At 39.0% G+C, this 18,355-nt stretch overlaps 1 protein-coding gene across 1 annotated transcript in view; it reads right to left on the bottom strand.

Annotated features, from left to right (window-relative positions):
* Nucleotides 1-18,355, bottom strand: part of CCDC38 (coiled-coil domain containing 38) — a gene marked incomplete at both ends in the record, with an annotated part of 43,422 nt that overhangs the window by 7,217 nt on the left and 17,850 nt on the right. The window contains 4 exons of the mRNA XM_080810202.1: nucleotides 3,355-3,490; nucleotides 4,770-4,921; nucleotides 13,429-13,498; nucleotides 17,822-17,873. Coding sequence (XP_080666328.1) covers nucleotides 3,355-3,490; nucleotides 4,770-4,921; nucleotides 13,429-13,498; nucleotides 17,822-17,873 — 410 coding nt within the window. The remainder of the gene's footprint in view (nucleotides 1-3,354; nucleotides 3,491-4,769; nucleotides 4,922-13,428; nucleotides 13,499-17,821; nucleotides 17,874-18,355) is intronic.

The raw sequence follows: 18,355 nt of genomic DNA, 5'->3' as shown, positions 1-18,355 counted from the left end.
CCCACTGAGCCACCCAGGTGCCCCCACCTTTTTTAAGTTCTTGTGAAACAGGAAAGGAAAAGACGAGGAGAGATGTTTTCTTAAGATAACAAGAACAGCAGAAGAAATAGGATTAGGGAATGAGGTTAAGGAATAAATACTCATGTATGAGACAGAGATTGAGGGCCTGGCCCAACAGAGCAAAAGGGCAAAGGAAAAAGGGAGCTCACGGTACAGGCCTTCTGATGACAGAGTGAAAAGGGTCCAATCTCTGGAGCTGCCACTAGATGGCAGACGCAGCCCAGAGTCCCTCAAAGGAGGGGTTGCCCGGGAGGCTGCAAAAGATGGGAGGAGCTCTTCCTGTTTGGAGAGGTAGAGTGGGCCAAAATTGTGGGAGACCGGAAACTGGGATGGGTAAGGACTGGATGCCTTCCAACAGTGAATGGGAAGTGATCTGACCAGAGTGATGTTTAGGAGTGATTATATCAAATTTGGATAGGAGCAGGAGCTGTTTCTGTCATTTTAAGTTTTTGTAGTTCAAGCCTGTGTGCTGACTGCAAATAACTCCCAACTGAACTAGATCAGCTCCCTGTTTGAAAGAATCAAACAAGAGATTAATACATCCTGCAGATTGCACAGTAGCTTACATTCCGTTTCATGTTCAATGAAAATATAACTGCTACACCAAATAACGTGGATGAATCTCACAAATACAATTTTGAGAAAGAGAAGCCAGACATACTACATGATTCCATTTATATAAAGTTCAAAACACGAAAGCTAATTGATGGTAAGAGAAGTCAGGGTTGTGACCACAATCCCCTTTGAGGGATAGTAGAGACAGGAAAGGGGGCATGAGGAAGGTTTCTGAGGTGTGTTATAATGATCTATTCCCTAATCTGGGGTGGAGGGGTGTTACATGAGTATACTCCCTGTGAGGAAATTTCTTAAGAGATAATTTATAATAACCTTATAATTTGTGTGCTTTTCAATATTACATTATACTTGAATTTTATTTTATTTTAAAAGTAAAATATTAAGGATGCCTGGGGTGGCTCTGTTGGTTAAAGTGCCTGTCTTTTTTTTTTTTTTAAGATTTTTTAAAAAATTTACTTATTTGACAGAGATCATAAGTAGGCAGAGAGAGGTGGAAGCAGGCTCCCTGCCGAGCAGAGAGCCCGATGTAGGGCTCGATCTGAGGCCTCCGGGATCATGACCTAAGCCAAAGGCAGAGGCTTTAAGCCACTGAGCCACCCAGGCACCCTAAAGTGCCTGTCTTCATTAAGCATCTCCAGGTCAAGATCCTGGAGTCCCACGATCAGAGTCCTACATCCAGATCCTAGCTCAGCAGGAAGTCCGCTTCTCCCTCTGACCTTCCCCATCTCATGCATCTCTCTCTCTCTCTCTCAGATAAACAAAATCTTTTTTAAAAAAAGTAAAATATTGAATCAAAAAATGTTTTTAGGGAGTAAGTAGTTAGGAGTGTGGAAGTTTAGAAAGAATAAAATACTGATTTTATAATTACAAATCCAAAGTAGCTATGATGATTTATGAATATCAAAATTAGGTAAAACTGTTTACTCATAAAGGATTATGTTTTGCCCATCTGAAAGAATGGGAGTGATTCTATGAATACTTTTCCCCTGTCAATTTTCCTACTCTGTCCCCACTTTTCCACACTAGCATTTCACATCTCTAGGGCACACTATGAATTATTAGGCCTATTTTCCCAGACTGTGCAGTACTGGAATACCAAAATTATACTTGTGACCCAAATTTATCTTTTAAAAAGTAATCTTCAGATCAATTCTACCTGCTATGTTTAGGGATCCAGTTGCCTCAACATATAAGAGTATTGAAAATGTTACTGTTTTATATAGTTGTCCTAAACTTGGATGAAGGGGGTTTGGTGATGAAGGGGGAGGGTGAAACATCGCTGATGTTTATCTGATATTTTTTTGTGTCAGTCAGCTTCAGAATTATTTAAAACAACTGAAGGGTGGAAGCACCCCAAACATTCATCAGCAAACAAATGGATAAACAGAATGTGGAATGTAAACACAATAGAATATTATTCAGCCCTAAAAACAATTAAATTCTGACGCATGTTACAACATGGATGAACCTTGAAAACATGATGCTAAGTGAAAGAAGCCAGGCATAAAAGGACAACTATTGTATGATTCCATTTATGAGAGGTACCTAAAAATAGGCAAATTTATAGAGACAGAAAGTAGGATAAAAGTTACCAGAGGCCAGGAAGATTGTTTAATGGGTACAGAGTTTCTATTTGGGATGATGAAAAATTCTGTAAATAGATGGTGGTGATGGTTACCCAACACTGCAGATACACCTAATGTCCCTTAACTGTACACTTAGAATGGTTAAATGGTAAATTCTGTTACATACATTTTACCACACCCAAGATTTAGAAAAAGCCAACACTGAAGAACTGAAAGGTGGCTGTCATCACACTTTGTGCTCTAGCAGTGCATGACCCCTTTCCCTCCTAACTCAGGATACTTACTCTACCACCCTAGGAAATGTGTGTATGTGAACGAGTCATAAATAACTTTGGCTTTTGTAACCTTGCCCATCCTATGGTTAGGGAGGACAATCTTCTGAATGAATTCCCCCAAATCTACCTCTGTTTGAAAATCAAGTTCATAACCATAAATGTTTTATTAGCCTCACATATGAGATTTGAATTTTTATTTCATTTGAGATTTTTTACAAGGAAATCAATGCTAGTGGGAGTTTGTTGTGGGTCTAGAAACTAATCATTCATTCAACAAACATTTATTGAGCACCTACTTTATAGGGACACTTAACATATCTAACTAGGAAGGCTCATACAATCCCTGCGTTGAAGGGATTTGCACCCAGCTGGGAGAGATGTGCAGGTAAATAGTACATAAATGTGCGTCACAGGAGCTCCAATAGTGGATCTACATACACAAGAGAAGCCAAAATCTGTTACAGGCTCAGTGCTGGGCAGATACTCCATTCAGTTGATTCAGTGCTTCCCCTGTTAATTATTTGCTCTTCAAATTACTATCAAAATGGTCATAAGCAATGAACTACTTCATGTATATACACTCTGACTAACAAAGAAATGTATCTATAGGGGGGAAAGGTCAGTAATAACTAGAGCAACATTTTAAGAGAGTCCCATTGCCAATTTGAATCCTTTTTACTCTGTAAATTGATTATTGCATACTGACAATGACAATTCCAAGCTGGTTTTCTGCCTCTGTCATCAGCCTAGGATTTGTAGTGTACTTTAACTCCCCACTCCAATGCTTAGTGGACAGGGAATGCACATTATTATTAATATGAGCCAAAATAAAATTACCATAGGCAAAGAAGGATTACCTGAGTGTCTGACTGAAATTCTCCAAAACTAAATAGCCTGGACTTTAATTCCAGTTCTGCTGCTTTTTCCTCTTCTCTCTCACAGCTAGCCTTAAGCATTTTCTTGTGCTTCAGAAGAAACTCTATGTTGCTATTTCTATGGCAAAAGAAGAAAGAGACCCTTGTCTGTAATTTGTGGGTTAGAAAGAAATCATCAGTCAGGACTTTCAACGCTTTCCATATCATGTATCAACATCCTATGTCTAGCAAGCCAAATACAAGTTTGTAGTTTAAGACTTTGTCAAATTACATGCAACTTTTCAGGTAAAATGAGAATAGTAAATGCATAGATGCTGCTTTTAACTTCCACCAGGAAGCATTTTCTTCTTGTGGCTCCTCTTAAACCCTCCAGATAACAGCAGAGATGATGTGTCAGGAAGCCAAGTTGTGATGTGTTCTAGAGATAGATTCTGTTCTGAAATAGATCCCCTTTTCCTGCCCAATTTATCCACATCGTCCCCAAAACTCATATTGTCAGGGTGAGAGCACCATATGTGGTAAGGATTGGGAGAGAGGAGACAAGGATGAAAAGGACACACTAGTAATGGGGTGGCTATAAAATCATGATTTGTAGGGTCTTAACTTCTGAGTAAGTTAATTTGTTCCAAAGTTCAGTGTAGTTTCACCTACTCTTTGAAAAGACTGCCATCTTTTGCCCCAGAAAACTTCCTAAAAAGGCTTTACACATTTTTATAATGGGTAGATAAACACATTTAGTCTCTGCAATTCGAAGCTATTTGCCAGTAGCTTCCAATATTACTTCCAATTATATAAAATTTTACGGAAGGAATTTTGTGAGTCATCAAATCCAGCCTCCTTCCCCTGACAGAAATCCCTTTTATGAGAGGCCAGCTCTATCTACATATGTACGTTATAAAATGCTATAATGTTTGAGGCACATAACTTTGTTGAGAGTCATTCCAGGGAAAATGCATGGATTAGCATTATCATCCAAAGCCTGATTTGATTCGTTGGATGGTAGAGTGAAAACTGCCCCAAACAAAACCTAATGAGTTGTGGGATCACTGTGCTGTATGCCTGAAACTAATGTAACATGTGTGTCAACTCTATTTCAATAAGAAAAAAATTAAGACAGTGCCTTTTAATTCTTTATAATCTTTCAAACTACCTTTTATTATTGCTAGTTAGGAAAATATTTTGACAAGTGAAAGGAAGTAGAGACTAAAATGAAAGTCAGTCTATTCTGCGTAAATATAACTTCTACATTTTATACCCTATAATATAAATTATTATTAATAAAAATCCCACCCTAAATCCAGAGAGACCCTGAGGAAGGTTCACTTAGGAATAAGTTGGAGTCTGTCTCTGGTTGAGACTGCTTAATAGAATTAATCTACTTGTTCTTAATAACTTACATTTTATCCTGTATAAGTTTTTCTCTTTTATTTACATCTTCAAGATTTTCATCTACATCTTGGGAATATTGTACCAAAGTTAGATTCTGCTCTTCCAGCTCTGTGAGGACTTGAAGTAACTCTTCTGGTTCTTTGAAGTAAAGCTCTGGCTCCTAATCAGTCAGTAATGAATATAATTCACTTAAAAATATGCTACTTATACTTATCTAGAAAAATACAGCGAGGAAAAGGAATGCCATTCTGATTATGAGGGAGGTAGGCAGAGAATGGCAAAAGAGCCTATCTCCATGACAGCTGGACTTGAGGAAGAGGACATTTAGGGTGCTGGGGGAGATGCAAGGTAATATAGAAGGAAAAAAGGAAGGTAAGGAAAACAGAAAGAAGAAGGGATGGAGAAGAAGAGGCCAAGGCAGGAAGAAGGGGGAAATGGGTCAAGGGAAAGGCAGGAAAGGGAATAGAAGAAAGAAAAAGGAGGCTAAGTGAAGGTCATTTTCTCCCTCCATTTTATTTTATAATTTCCCAAAACTTAATAAATACACATATTACTTTAAGTAAATTTAATTTTTAAAAAGATGGTGTGGGTATTTCACACCATGTTCATCATATTTACTATAGCAAAGAGGTGGAAGCAACCTAAAGGTCCATTAATGGATGAATGGATAAAGAAAACATAGTATTGCCATACAATGGGATATTATTCAGCCTTAAAAAACAAGGAAATCCTGGCACACGCTACCACATGGGTGAATCTGGAGGACACTAGGTTCTGTGAAAAAAGTCAAGTTACAGAGAGACAAAACTGCATGATTTCACTTTTATGAGGTATTTAAAGTAATCAAATGCTTAGAAAGTAGAAGTGTGGTTGCCTGGGCTACAGGGAGGGAGAATAGAGAGGTTCAGTGGGTACAGGTCTCTGTTTTGCAAGATGAAAAAGTTCTAGAGATCTGTTGCACAAAAATGTGCGTATAGTTAACACTATACTGTACATTTAAATATAAAAATGGTTAGGATGATAAATTCTGTTACTTTTTTTTTTAACCACAATTTTGAAAAAAGATCACTTGTATAAGATGTGTTATATGTAATAAGGGATGGCGTTTTGAAGCATTTTTTGTTTCTTGTGAGTTTCTGTGGTTATATTCAGGATGGGGTTAGCTCAAAGTCAGTCTTGTAAAATAAAGGGCTGTTTTGTGGAAAGTAGATTTGTCTTATAGTACAGCTACACAACATATCTCAAGCTCCATTAAAATGATAAGCAGTCAGAAAGTGACTATTTTATCCTCTGCAGGAAGACTGTAGAGAATATATATATCTCCTAAATTATTACTTTTTATAAACATTTTTCATTAGATGATGACAAAGATGAACTACAGATGCAACTGGGAAACAACGTCAAAATCATCCCTTCTGGAAAGTTGTGGAATATTTGGAATAGGAAATTTTAATTTTTTAAAAAAAATTTTATTTAGTTTTCTTTTCTTTTATTAGTTATTTTTATTAACATGTAATGTATTATTTGCCCCAGGGGTACGGGTCTGTGAATCATCAGGCTTACACACTTCACAGCACCCACCATTTCACATACCCTCCCCAATGTCCATAACCCAACCACCCTCTCCATACCCCCCCTCCCCCCAGCAACCCTCAATTTGTTTTGTGAGATTAAGAGACTCTTATGGTTTGTCTCTTTCCTGATCCCATCTTGTTTCATTTTTTCCTTCCCTACCCTCTAGACCCCCCACTCTGCCTCTCAAATTCCTCATATCAGGGAGCTCCTATAATAGTTGTCTTTTTCTGATTGACTTATTTTGCTCAGCATAATACCCTCTAGTTCCATCCATGTCCTTGCAAATGGCAAGATTTCATTTCTTTTGATGGCTGTGTAGCATTCCATTGTGTGTGTGTGTGTGTGTGTGTGTGTGTGTGTGTGTGTGTGTCACATCTTCTTTATCCATTCATCTGTTGATGGACATCTAGGTTCTTTCCATAGTTTGGCTATTGCAGACATTGCTGCTATAAACATTCAGGTGCCCGTGCTCCTTTGGATCACTACATTTGTATCTTTAGGGTAAATACCCAGTAGTGTGATTGCTGGGTTGTAGGGTATCTCTATTTTCAACTTTTTGAGGAACTTCCACACTGTTTTCCAGAATGGCTGCACCAGCTTACATTCCCACCAACAGTGTAGGAGGGTTCCCCTTTCTCTGCATCCTCTCCAACATCTGTCATTTCCTGACTTGTTAGTTTTAGCCATTCTGACTGGTGTGAGATGGTATCTCATTGTGGTTTTGATTTGTATTTCCCTGATGCCGAGTGATGTGGAGCGTTTTTTCATATGTCTGTTGGCCATCTGGATGTCTCCTTTGCAGAAATGTCTGTTCATGTCCTCTGCCCATTTCTTGATTGGATTATTTGTTCTTTGGGTGTTGAGTTTGATAAGTCCTTTATAGATTTTGGATACTAGCCCTTTATCTGATATGTCAGTTGTGAATATCTTCTATTCTGTCAGTTCTCTTTTGGTTTTGTTAACTGTTTCCTAGGTGTGCAAAAGCTTTTGATCTTGGTGAAGTCCCAATAGTTCATTTTTGCCCTTGCTTCCCTTACCTTTGGCAATGTTTCTAGGAAGAAGTTGCTGTGCCTGAGGTCAAGGAGGTTGCTGCCTGTGTCCTCCTCAAGGATTTTGATGGATTCCTGTCCCACATTGAAGTCTTTCATCCATTTTGAGTCTATTTTTGTGTGTGGTGTAAGGAAATGGTCTGGTTTCATTTTTCTGCATGTGGCTGTCCAATTTTCCCAACACTATTTGTTGAAGAGACTGTCTTTTTTCCATTGGACATTCTTTCCTGCTTTATTGAAGATTAGTTGACCATAGAGTTGAGGGTCTATTTCTGGGCTCTCTATTCTGTTCCACTGATCTGTGTGTCTGTTTTTGTGCCAGTACCATACTGTCTTGATGATGACAGCTTTGTAATAGAGCTTTGAAGTCTGGATTGTGATGCCACCAACTTTGGCTTTCTTTTTCAACATTCGTCTGGCTATTCGGGGTCTTTTCTGGTTCCATATAAATTTTAGGATTATTTGTTCCATTTCTTTGAAAAACATTGATGGTATTTTGACAGGGATTGCATTAAATGTATAGATTGCTTTAGGTAGCATAGACATTTTCACAATTGTTCTTCCAATCCATGAACATGGAAAGCTTTTCCATTTCTTTGTGTCTTCCTCAATTTCTTTCATGAGTACTTTATAGTTTTCTGAGTACAGATTCTTTGCCTCTTTGGTTAGGTTTATTCCTAGGTATCTTATGGTTTTGGGTGCAATTGTAAGGGGTTGTCTCCTTAATATCTCTTTCTTCTGTCTTGCTGTTGGTGTATAGAAATGCAACTGATTTCTGTGCATTGATTTTATATCCTGACACTTCACTGAATTCCTGTATGAGTTCTAGCAGTTTTGGAGTGGAGTCTTTTGGGTTTTCCACATAAAGTATCGTATCATCTGCAAAGAGTGAGAGTTTGACTTCTTTGCTGATTCAGATGCCTTTAATTTCTTTTTGTTGTCTGATTGCTGAGGCTAGGACTTCTAGTACTGTGTTGAATAGCAGTGGTGATAGTGGACATCCCTGCCGTGTTCCTGATCTTAGGAGAAAAGCTCTCAGTTTTTCCCCATTGAGAATGATATTCACTGTGGGTTTTTCATAGATGGCTTTTATGATATTGAGGAATGTACCCTCTATCCCTACACTTTTAAGAGTTTTGATCAAGAAAGGATGCTGTACTTTGTCAAATGCTTTTTCAGCATCTGTTGAGAGTATCATATGGTTCTTGTTTGTTCTTTTACTAATGTATTGTATCACATTGATTGATTTGTGGATGTTGAACCAACCTTGCAGCCCAGGAATAAATCCCACTTGGTCGTGGTGAATAATCCTTTTAATGTACTGTTGGATCCTATTGGCTAGTATTTTGGTGAGAATTTTCGCATCCGTGTTCATCAAGGATATTGGTCTGTAATTCTCTTTTCGGATAGGGTCTTTGTCTGATTTGGGGATCAAGGTAATGCTGGCCTCATAAAATGAGTTTGGAAGTTTTCCTTCCATTTTTATTTTTTGGAACCATTTCAGGAGAATAGGTATTAATTCTTCTTTAAATGTTTGGTCGAATTCCCCTGGGAAGCCGTCTGTCCCTGGGCTCTTGTTTGTTGGGAGATTTTTGATGACTGCTTCAATCTCCTTACTGGTTATGGGTCTGTTCATGTTTTCTATTTCTTCCTGATTCAGTGTTGGTAGTTTATATGTCTCTAGGAATGCATCCATTTCTTCCAGATTGTCAAATTTGCTGGCGTATAGTTGCTCATAGTATGTTCTTATAATTGTTTGTATTTCTTAGTTGTTGGTTGTGATCTCTCCTCTATCATTCATGATTTTATTTATTTGGGTCCTTTCTCTTTTTTTTTTTTTTTTTTTTTTTGATAAGTCTGGCCAGGGGTTTATCAATCTTATTAATTCTTTCAAACAACCAGCTCCTAGTTTTGTTGATTTGTTATACTGTTGGGTTTTTGTTGTTTGTTTGTTTCTATTTCATTGACTTCTTTTCTGACCCTTATTATTTTTCTTCTGCTGCTGGGTTTAGGCTTTCTTTACTGTTCTTTCTCCAGCTCCTTTAGGTGTAGGGTTAGGTTGTGTACTTGAGACCTTTCTTGTTTCTTGAGAAAGGCTTGTATGGCTATATACTTTCCTCTCAGGACCACCTTTGCTGTGTCCCACAGATTTTGAACAGTTGTGTTTTCATTATCATTTATTTCCATGAATTTTTTCAATTCTTCTTTAATTTCCTGGTTGACCCATTCATTCTTTAGTAGGATGCTCTTTAGTCTCCATGTATTTGAGTTCTTTCCAACTTTCCTCTTGTGATTGAGTTCTAGCTTCAGAGCATCGTGGTCTGAAAATATTCAGGGAATGATCCCAGTCTTTTGGTACTGGTTGAGACCTGCTTTGTGACCCAGGATGTGATCTATTCTGGAGAATGTTCCGTGTGCACTAGAGAAGAATGTGTAGTCTTTGCTTTGGGATGGAATGTTCTGAATATATCTGTGATGTCCATCTGGTCCAGTGTGTCATTTAAGGCCTTTATTTCCTTGTTGATTTTTGCTTGGATGATCTGTCCATTTCAGTGAGGGGGGGTGTTAAAGTCCCCTACTATTATTATATTATTGTCGATGTGTTTCTTTGATTTTGTTATTAATTGGTTTATATAGTTGGCTGCTCCCATGTTAGGGGCATAGATACTTAAGATTGTTAGGTCTTCTTGTTGGACAGACCCTTTGAGTCTTGACTCTTGAGTCCTTCCTCATCTCTTATTATAGTCTTTGGCTTAAAATCTAATTGATCTGATATAAGGATTGCCACCCCAGCTTTCTTCTGATGTCCATTAGCATGGTACATTGTTTTCCACTCCCTCACTTTAAATCTGGAGGTGTCTTCAGGTCTAAAATGAGTTTCTTGTAGGCAGCACATTGATGGGTTTTGGTTTTTTATCCATTCTGATACCCTGTGTCTTTTGATTGGGGCATTTAGCCCATTAACATTCAGGGTAACTATTGAGAGATATGAATTTAGTGCCATTGTATTGCCTGTAAGGTGACTGTTACTGTATATTGTCTCTGTTTCTTTCTGATCTACTACTTTTAGGGTCTCTCTTTGCTTAGAGGACCCCTTTCAATATTTCCTGTAGAGCTGGTTTGGTGTTTGCAAATTCTTTCAGCTTTTGTTTGTCCTGGAAGCTTTTTATCTCTTCTTCTATTTTCAATGATAGCCTAGCTGGATATAGTATTCTTGGCTGCATGTTTTTCTCGTTTAGTGCTCTGAATATATCATGCCAGTTCTTTCTGGCCTGCCAGGTCTCTGTGGATAAGTCCGCTGCCAATCTAATGTTTTTACCCTTGTATGTTACAGACTTCTTTTCCCAGGCTGCTTTCAGGATTTTCTCTTTGTCACTAAGACTTGTAAATTTTACTATCAGGTGACAGGGTGTGGACCTATTTTTATTGATTTTGAGGGGCGTTCTTTGCATCTCCTGGATTTTGATGTTTGTTCCCTTTGCCATATTAGGGAAATTCTCTCCAATAATTGTCTCCAATATACCTTCTGCTCCCCTCTTTCTTCTTCTCCTGGAATCCCAATTATTCTAATGTTGTGTCATCTTATGGTGTCACTTATCTCTCGAATTCTCTCCTTTTGTTCCAGTATTTGTTTGTCTCTCTTCTTTATTCTCCATCATTTAGTCTTCTATGTCACTAATTCTCTCTCCTGCCTCATTTATCCTAGCAGTAAGAGCTTTCATTCTTGACCGTGCCTCATTAATACCTTTTTTATTTCAGCTTGGTTAGAGTTTAGTTCTTTTATTTCTCCAGAAAGGGGTTTTATTTCTCCAGGCAGGGTTTCTCTTATATCTTCCATGCCTTTCTCGAGCCCAGCTAGCACCTTGAGAATCGTCATTCTGAACTCTAGATCTGACTTATTATCAATGTCTGTACTGATTAGGTCCATAGCCATCAGTACTGCCTCTTGTTTTTTTTTGTTTTTTTTTTTTTTTTTTTGTGGTGAGTTTTTCTCTAGTTATTTTATCCAGATAAGAATATATGTACGAGAGAATAAAATACTAAAAGGGTGGCAAAGATCCCAGAAAAATGTACGCTAACCAAATCAGAATAGACCCCAAACTGAGGGGAGAAGAAAGGGGGTAAAAAGAAAAGAAAAGAAAAAAAAAATATATATATATATATATATTAGACCGGTGAATAGAACAAAGCCACCCACTTTAGGGGTTTTTGGAGTATTTTTAGGAGTATTTTAGGAGTATTTTGGTCTCTTAGAAGAAACTACCTCCCAAAATTTTAAAGAAAGAAAAACTTATATATATACAAAAACAAGAGTAAACATAATGAAAGGATGGAATATGACTGTAAAGATGAAAATTTTAAAAACATTCTAAAAAAAGAATTGATAAGTTGGTTGGAAAAAGAAAGAAGAAAAAAAAGTGGGGGAGAGAATGAGCTCAGGCTGGAGACTAGAACAAAGCCTGTACTAGATTTAGGGTATATTTTGATCTATTAGAAGAAGTTATATCCCAAAATTTTTTAGAAAAAGAAAAACCCTATATGTATACAAAGAATGTTAAATACAATGAAGGATAAAATATGACTATAATAATGAAGGTTTAAAAAGATTTTTTTAGAAAGGTATTGTTAAGATAAACTAGTTAAAAAAATTAAAGAGAGAGGAAAAATTTTTAAAAATAGAAAAAGAAAAAAATAAAATAAAAAAAATTAATTTTACTTTGCAAGACTAAAGGGTCATGGGGAGAAAGCCATGAATTTCATGCATTGCTTTCCCCTAGCTCTGGAGTTCCGCTGTTCTCCTTGATTAGTGAGCTTGTTCTTGGCTGGCTTTCTTGTTAATCTTCTGGGGGAGGGGCCTGTTGTGATTCTCAAATGTCTTTGCCTGAGGCGGAATTGCACCACCCTTGCCAGGGGCCAGGCTAAGAAATCTGCTCGAGTTCTCTCTTGGGAGCTTTTGTTCCCTGAACGCTTTCCGTAGAGCTCTGGAGAACGGGAATGAAAATGGCAGCCTCCCAATCTCCACCCCGGAGGAGCTGAGAGCTTGGGTCTCCACTCCTCAGTGCGTCTTCAGAGAAAAGGGGTCAATCACTCCCATCTCCCTGGTCTCCGGCTCTGCTCTGGGTTCACCTGGCCTGTGATCACGCATTTCTATCTCTGATGCACAGCCCCGTTTGGAGTCTCCAAACCCAGCAGATTCCTGCCTCCAGAGGAGGAAGGTGAGTCTCCCCAGATCTGCCATTTGTGGGGTCCCTGCTCAAAGAACAGTGGTCCAGCTGTGCGGCAGATCACGGTTTAAGGTAATTCCAAACTGAGAGCTCACTCCTCAACTCTGTCTCTGTAGTCGCCTTCCCCGCTCCAATTCCTGGAAGCTCTGTCACACTCCAACACCCTCGATCTTTCAGTGACCCCGCCAGTCCTGAGACTACACTGTCCTGCGAGGGCTTACCGCCTCCCCTTGCCCCTCCCCTACTTAGCCTCTGGAGCGATGTCCCTCAGTGGAGCAGACTTCTAAAACTTCCGATTTTGTGCTCCACTGCTCTGCTGCTTGCTAGGATCTGGCCCCGCCCCCCATGGTCTTTCTTCCCATCGCCTAGGATTTACTTCTCCACACATCCTACCTTTCAGAAAGTAGTCAATTTTCTGTTCCTAGAATTGCTGCTTTTCTTCTCTTAGATCTCCTGTTGAGTTTGTAGGTGTTCGGGATGGTTTGATAACTATCTAGCTGAACTCCTGCGACCTGATGTCATTTTAGTCTGCTACTTCTCCACCATCTTAGATTTTATTTATTTATTTGACATAGAGAGACACAGCAAGAGAGAGAACACAAGCAGGGGGAGAGGGAGAAGCAGACTTCCCACTGAGCAGGGAGCCCGACGTGGGGCTCAGTCCCAGGACCCTGGGATCATGACCTGAGCTGAAGGTAGACGCTTAACAACAGAGCCACCCAGGCGCCCCTAGGAAATTTTAATTTTAAAAGAAAAAAATGAGCTCTTATTCTCGTCTCCAAACACAATATTTAAATTAAAAAAGATAATCTTGTTACCAGATCATAGTCCATATCATTCTCTAAAAATAATTCCGAGCTGTCTTCTGAACTGATGCTCTCAGCGTGGCTGTAAAAGAAAGAAAACATCTGATTTCTGAGCCACTTTCAGTCAACAGATTTGCTTCATTTCTAAATTGTCTTTGGAACCTAACTATAACATAGTCCTTTTCAATAGCCTTTTTAGCCATTTAGGAAACTGCTGTTTGCAGGAATCAATGGATTCCATACATATGCAAAAGAAAATCAGATTCCATCCAGACAAGGATGACATATCTAAACAAGTGAAACCACAAGGAAGGGCCAAACCATATGGTACCAATTATTTCAGGTGCATTTATAAGAAATCTTTTTAAAGAAACACATGACAACCTACATTGCTGCATCTGTTTTGTTTCTTTTAATGCAGTCTTCTTGACAAACTAAACATGTGCTCTAGTGCTCAAAACAAAGCTTGTTCCCAGAGTAACACAATATTTGTCTTCTGAAGAGTGGATTTTACTTTTTAAAATATCTTCTGATCAGGCTGAGGAATGTTGGTTGGGGGGACAGGAGATGAGGTACACTCTTAAAGAATAATTATGTGGTTTGCATGGTGGCTTTGGAAAAATCCTTTAAGAAGGATAAATTGAAAATGATTGGAAAATTAAAGAGGGAGAGACTAGAGAGAGTAAGGTGGCTGTTGGTGTGATCTAGGTAATGAATATGTTCAAGTAGAGGGTAGTGATGAAGGGAAGAGTGAGAAAATGGGCTGGGGATGGGAGGAGAATCTAGAGATACATGAAAGAGTGAAATCATGGGAACCATGAGTAGAAAGAGCTACTGGAGCCAAAAGAGAAGGGACAGAGATGACTCCAATATTTGTAGTCTGTGAATCTGGAATAATGGAAGTCATCCTAATAAGATGGAAAACAGTTAAAGGATGAGCTAAGAAAAAGATTAATATTTGCTTTGTTTGTGTTGAGTTTGAGGGAACAAAATGGAGCTGCCCTTTAAGGCATGGGAAATGAAGTGTGGGAATATGGAGAAAGAGCCATAGAAGTAAATGAATATTTGGGAAACATCCTCTGAGAAAGCATTTGATAACTACTGTCCACCCAGCTCTTCTCTTCATCCAATGGTATCATTTTCTAATCAGTCTTCTCGCACCTCTCTGAAATTCTTGTTACCTTTTTGGTTTCCTTTTCGACATAAATGTCTGTGGTTCCTTAGCCTTCTTCCCCTCTCATTTTACCCACTCTTTAGGGGTTATTTCACCCTCTTTCATGGATTCTATCACTGCTAATATACTAATGGCTCCCACATATCTGTCTCTTTCTCTTGAGCTCTAGACTTCAGTGTCCAACTTCCAACTGGACATCAGTGTCTGCTTGGCTGTCCTACAAGGAGCTAAAACTAAAACAATCCAAAATCACACTCCTTATCTTCCCTTCAGGCCTGCTTCCCTTACAGTGTTCCCAGTATTACTGAATGCCAACACCACACACCCAGTTGCCACACAGAGATTTGGGAGTTATGTTTGACGAAATTTGTGAGTTATTTTTGACCATTCTCTTTTCCTCACACTTCCTCTGATCTTTATTCGAGCCTTTCAAAGCCTATCAATGCCATTTCCCTGAGGTGTCTCACAGCCCTTCTTCTTTGTCCCCACTGTCACTCTGTGGTTGAGATTGAGGTTGTTCATTATCTCTCTCCTGACTTGTGACAACAGGCTCCTAACTGGACCCTCTTACCTCTAGATTTGTCTCCCTCCATTTCATTCTCTAAAATACTCCCACTTCCAATTTTCTAAAATATACATCTGGTCGAGTCTCTGTTATACCCTTGCTTAAAACCCTCAGTGGTGGGGCACCCAGGTGGCTCAGTGGGTTAAGCCTCTGCCTTCAGCTCGGGTCATGAACTCAGGGTCCTGGGATCGAGCCCCGCATCGGGCACTCTGCTGAGCGGGGAGCCTGCTTCCCTCTCTCTCTCTGCCTGCCTCTCTGCCTACTTGTGATCTCTCGCTCTGTCAAATAAATAAGTAAATAAAATATTAAAAAAAAAAAAAAACAACCCTCAGCGGCTCCCCAGGACAAAGCACCACTGCTTACCTGCTCATGATAGAATAACTATTCATTCCTTGAGCCTCTCACTTTCACCCTGTGGCCCAGCCATTTTGAGGAGAGGTGGGAGATGGGCACAATGTGAAGGGGAGTGGGAGATATAGGCTTCCAGTTATGGAATGAATAAGTCACACCAATAAAGGGCACAGCATAAGGAATATAGTCAATGGTAGCATAATAGTGTTGCATGGTGATGGCTATACTTGTGATGAGCATAGCATTGTATCATGATGTTGTACACCCAAAACTAATGTAACATTGTATGTCCACTATACTCAAATAAAAAAATAAAAAATAACCAGAATAAACTTTTTTTAAAAAAAGCAAAATAAGATATGTACATCTAAAAAATAATTAATAAAAAAAAGAGATAGCAAAAAAGGAGATATATACATCTATCAGAATAGCTAAAATTTTAAAAATTATGAAAACAGTAAATGCTGATGAGAATGTAGAGAAACTGGATCCCTTGTTCATTACTGGTGGGGATGTAAAGTGGTGTAGCCTCTCTGGGAAAAAAATTGGCCATTTCTTTAAAAACTAAGCATGTACCTACCATCCAACTCAGCAATTGCACTACAGGCATTAATTCCAGAGAAATGGAAATGATGTGCACACAAGTTGCACAAATATATTTATAGCAATTTTATTCTTTATAGCCCCAAATTGGAAACAACCTGGATGTCATTCAGTGAATGAATAGTTAATTCGTAGTGTGTCCATATCATATTATCGTTGACACTGTAACAACCCCTACACTGTCAAAAATCTGCATATAACTTTTGACTCCGCTAAAACTTGACCACTAATAGCCAACTGCTGACCTGAATCCTTACCAATAACTTAAACAGTTAACATACTTTGTATGTTATATATATTATATACTATAGTCATACAACAAAGTAGGCTAAATAAAAGAAAATGTCAAGAAGATCATAAGGAAAATACATTTACAGTACTATACTATGTTTCTCAAAAAAATCCACATATAAGGGAAAATGCATAGTTCAAACCCATATTGTTCAAGGGTTTAATTGTGATACTACTCAGCGATAAAAAGGAGCCAACTCCTGATAGACCCAACAGCTTGGATGAACCTTCAGAGAATGTATGGTCCGTAAAACATCCACTCCCAAAAGATTATGTACTGTATGATTCCATTTATGTAACAGTTTTGAAATGGTAAAAATCAAAGTGATAGAGAACAGATTAGTGATTCCAAGACTTAAGGAGAGGAAGAGAGAGGGAAGTGGATATACTCCAATGGGGCAACATGAAGAATCCTTGTGATGATGTTCTGTATTTGTATCTTGACTGTACCATTGCCAATATCCTGGTTGTGATATTGTACTGCAGTTTTGCAAGATGTTACCATTGGGGGAAACTGGATAAAGGGTACACGGATCTCTCTGTATTATTTCTTGCAACTGTATGTGAATCTACAACTATCTCAAAATTTTAAAAAAATTAATTAAAAGCAAAGTAGGGGCACCTGGGTGGCTCAGGTGTTAAGCATCTGCCTTCGGCTCAGGTCATGACCCCAGGGTCCTGGGATCGAGCCCCACATCAGGCTCCCTGCTCAGCGGGAAGCCTGCTTCTCCCTCTCCCAATCCCCCTGCTTGTGTCCCCTCTCTCACTGTATCTCTCTCTGTGTCAAATAAATAAATAAATAAAAATCGTAAAAAAAAGAAAGCAAAGTAAAACAATGACTCTTTAAGTGCCACAGAAGTGGAGTGATCTCAGGGTCCCTGGAATTTAGAGTACAGTGTCTGTGTTGACTTTTGTCATGTGTGATTGTCATGGATACTGTGTTGCTGGCCCAGATCCTCTGCTGGGGGCCAGTGTACCCATCCTGGACATCAATATATTTTCTTAAATAGCCAGGGTTGAGAACTAGCAATTTATGAAATAATGAGTATTAACGAGTCAACAATCATGTAAGGGACAAAACAAACAAAAAAGTTTTGTGATCCGATTGCAGCAATTTTGAATGATGTGGTAAAACTGCAAACACAGGAGTAAGCAGAGTAGCTTATCTTAGCTCTCTGAGAGAGCCAAACCCAGGATGCAGAGGGCAGGTGGTTTCTGCAAACAGCAGTGGCAGGCACTCATCAAAGAATGCGCGTGGGCCTGTGGGAGCTCAGCCACCTCAGGAGCACCCAGAAATGACAGCCACCACCTCCCGTATCTGTTAGGACGGGTATTTGTAGGTGGTCTCTATGTTGAAGAAAGGCTAAAAGGGATATTTTCTGAAAAACATTCCAAAAGAGTTAATGAAGTAGGTACCGTACCTTGATACAGATGATTTCTTACTCTCTGGAGTGGGCTTCTTGTGTGGTTTTCCTATTCATAATGTCCCGGCAAAGTCCACATCATTGGTGATGGTGGAGGTGAAAAGAAATAACATAGAATTAGAAATGAGTCCTAGTTATTTGGTGCAAGATATTCATTTTTTCTGCATGGATATGCCCATTCTTTTCATTAGAATGGTAATAATAGAAAGGGGAGTGAGCTTATTTATTCTAATGAAATTGGATTCCGGGGGCACCTGGGTGGCTCAGTGGGTTGAGCCGCTGCCTTTGGCTCAGGTCATGATCTCAGGGTCCTGGGATCGAGTCCCACATCGGGCTCTCTGCTCAGCAGGGAGCCTGCTTCCTTCTCACTCTCTCTGCCTGTGTCTCTGCCTACTTGTGATCTCTCTCTGTCAAATAAATAAATAAATAAACTTTAAAAAAAAAAAAAAAAAAGAAATTGGATTCCAAGCCTAAAAATAAAATCAAAGGTAGGGGTGGGGTGGTGGGGGAGAGTGGGCAGTGCAGGGTACG

This window comes from Martes martes (genome assembly GCF_963455335.1).
Source record: "Martes martes genome assembly, chromosome: 8".
NCBI classification, from domain to species: domain Eukaryota; kingdom Metazoa; phylum Chordata; class Mammalia; order Carnivora; family Mustelidae; genus Martes; species Martes martes.
The sequence above is the reverse complement of the archived record's forward strand: the minus strand, read 5'-3'. Positions and strand labels throughout refer to the sequence as shown.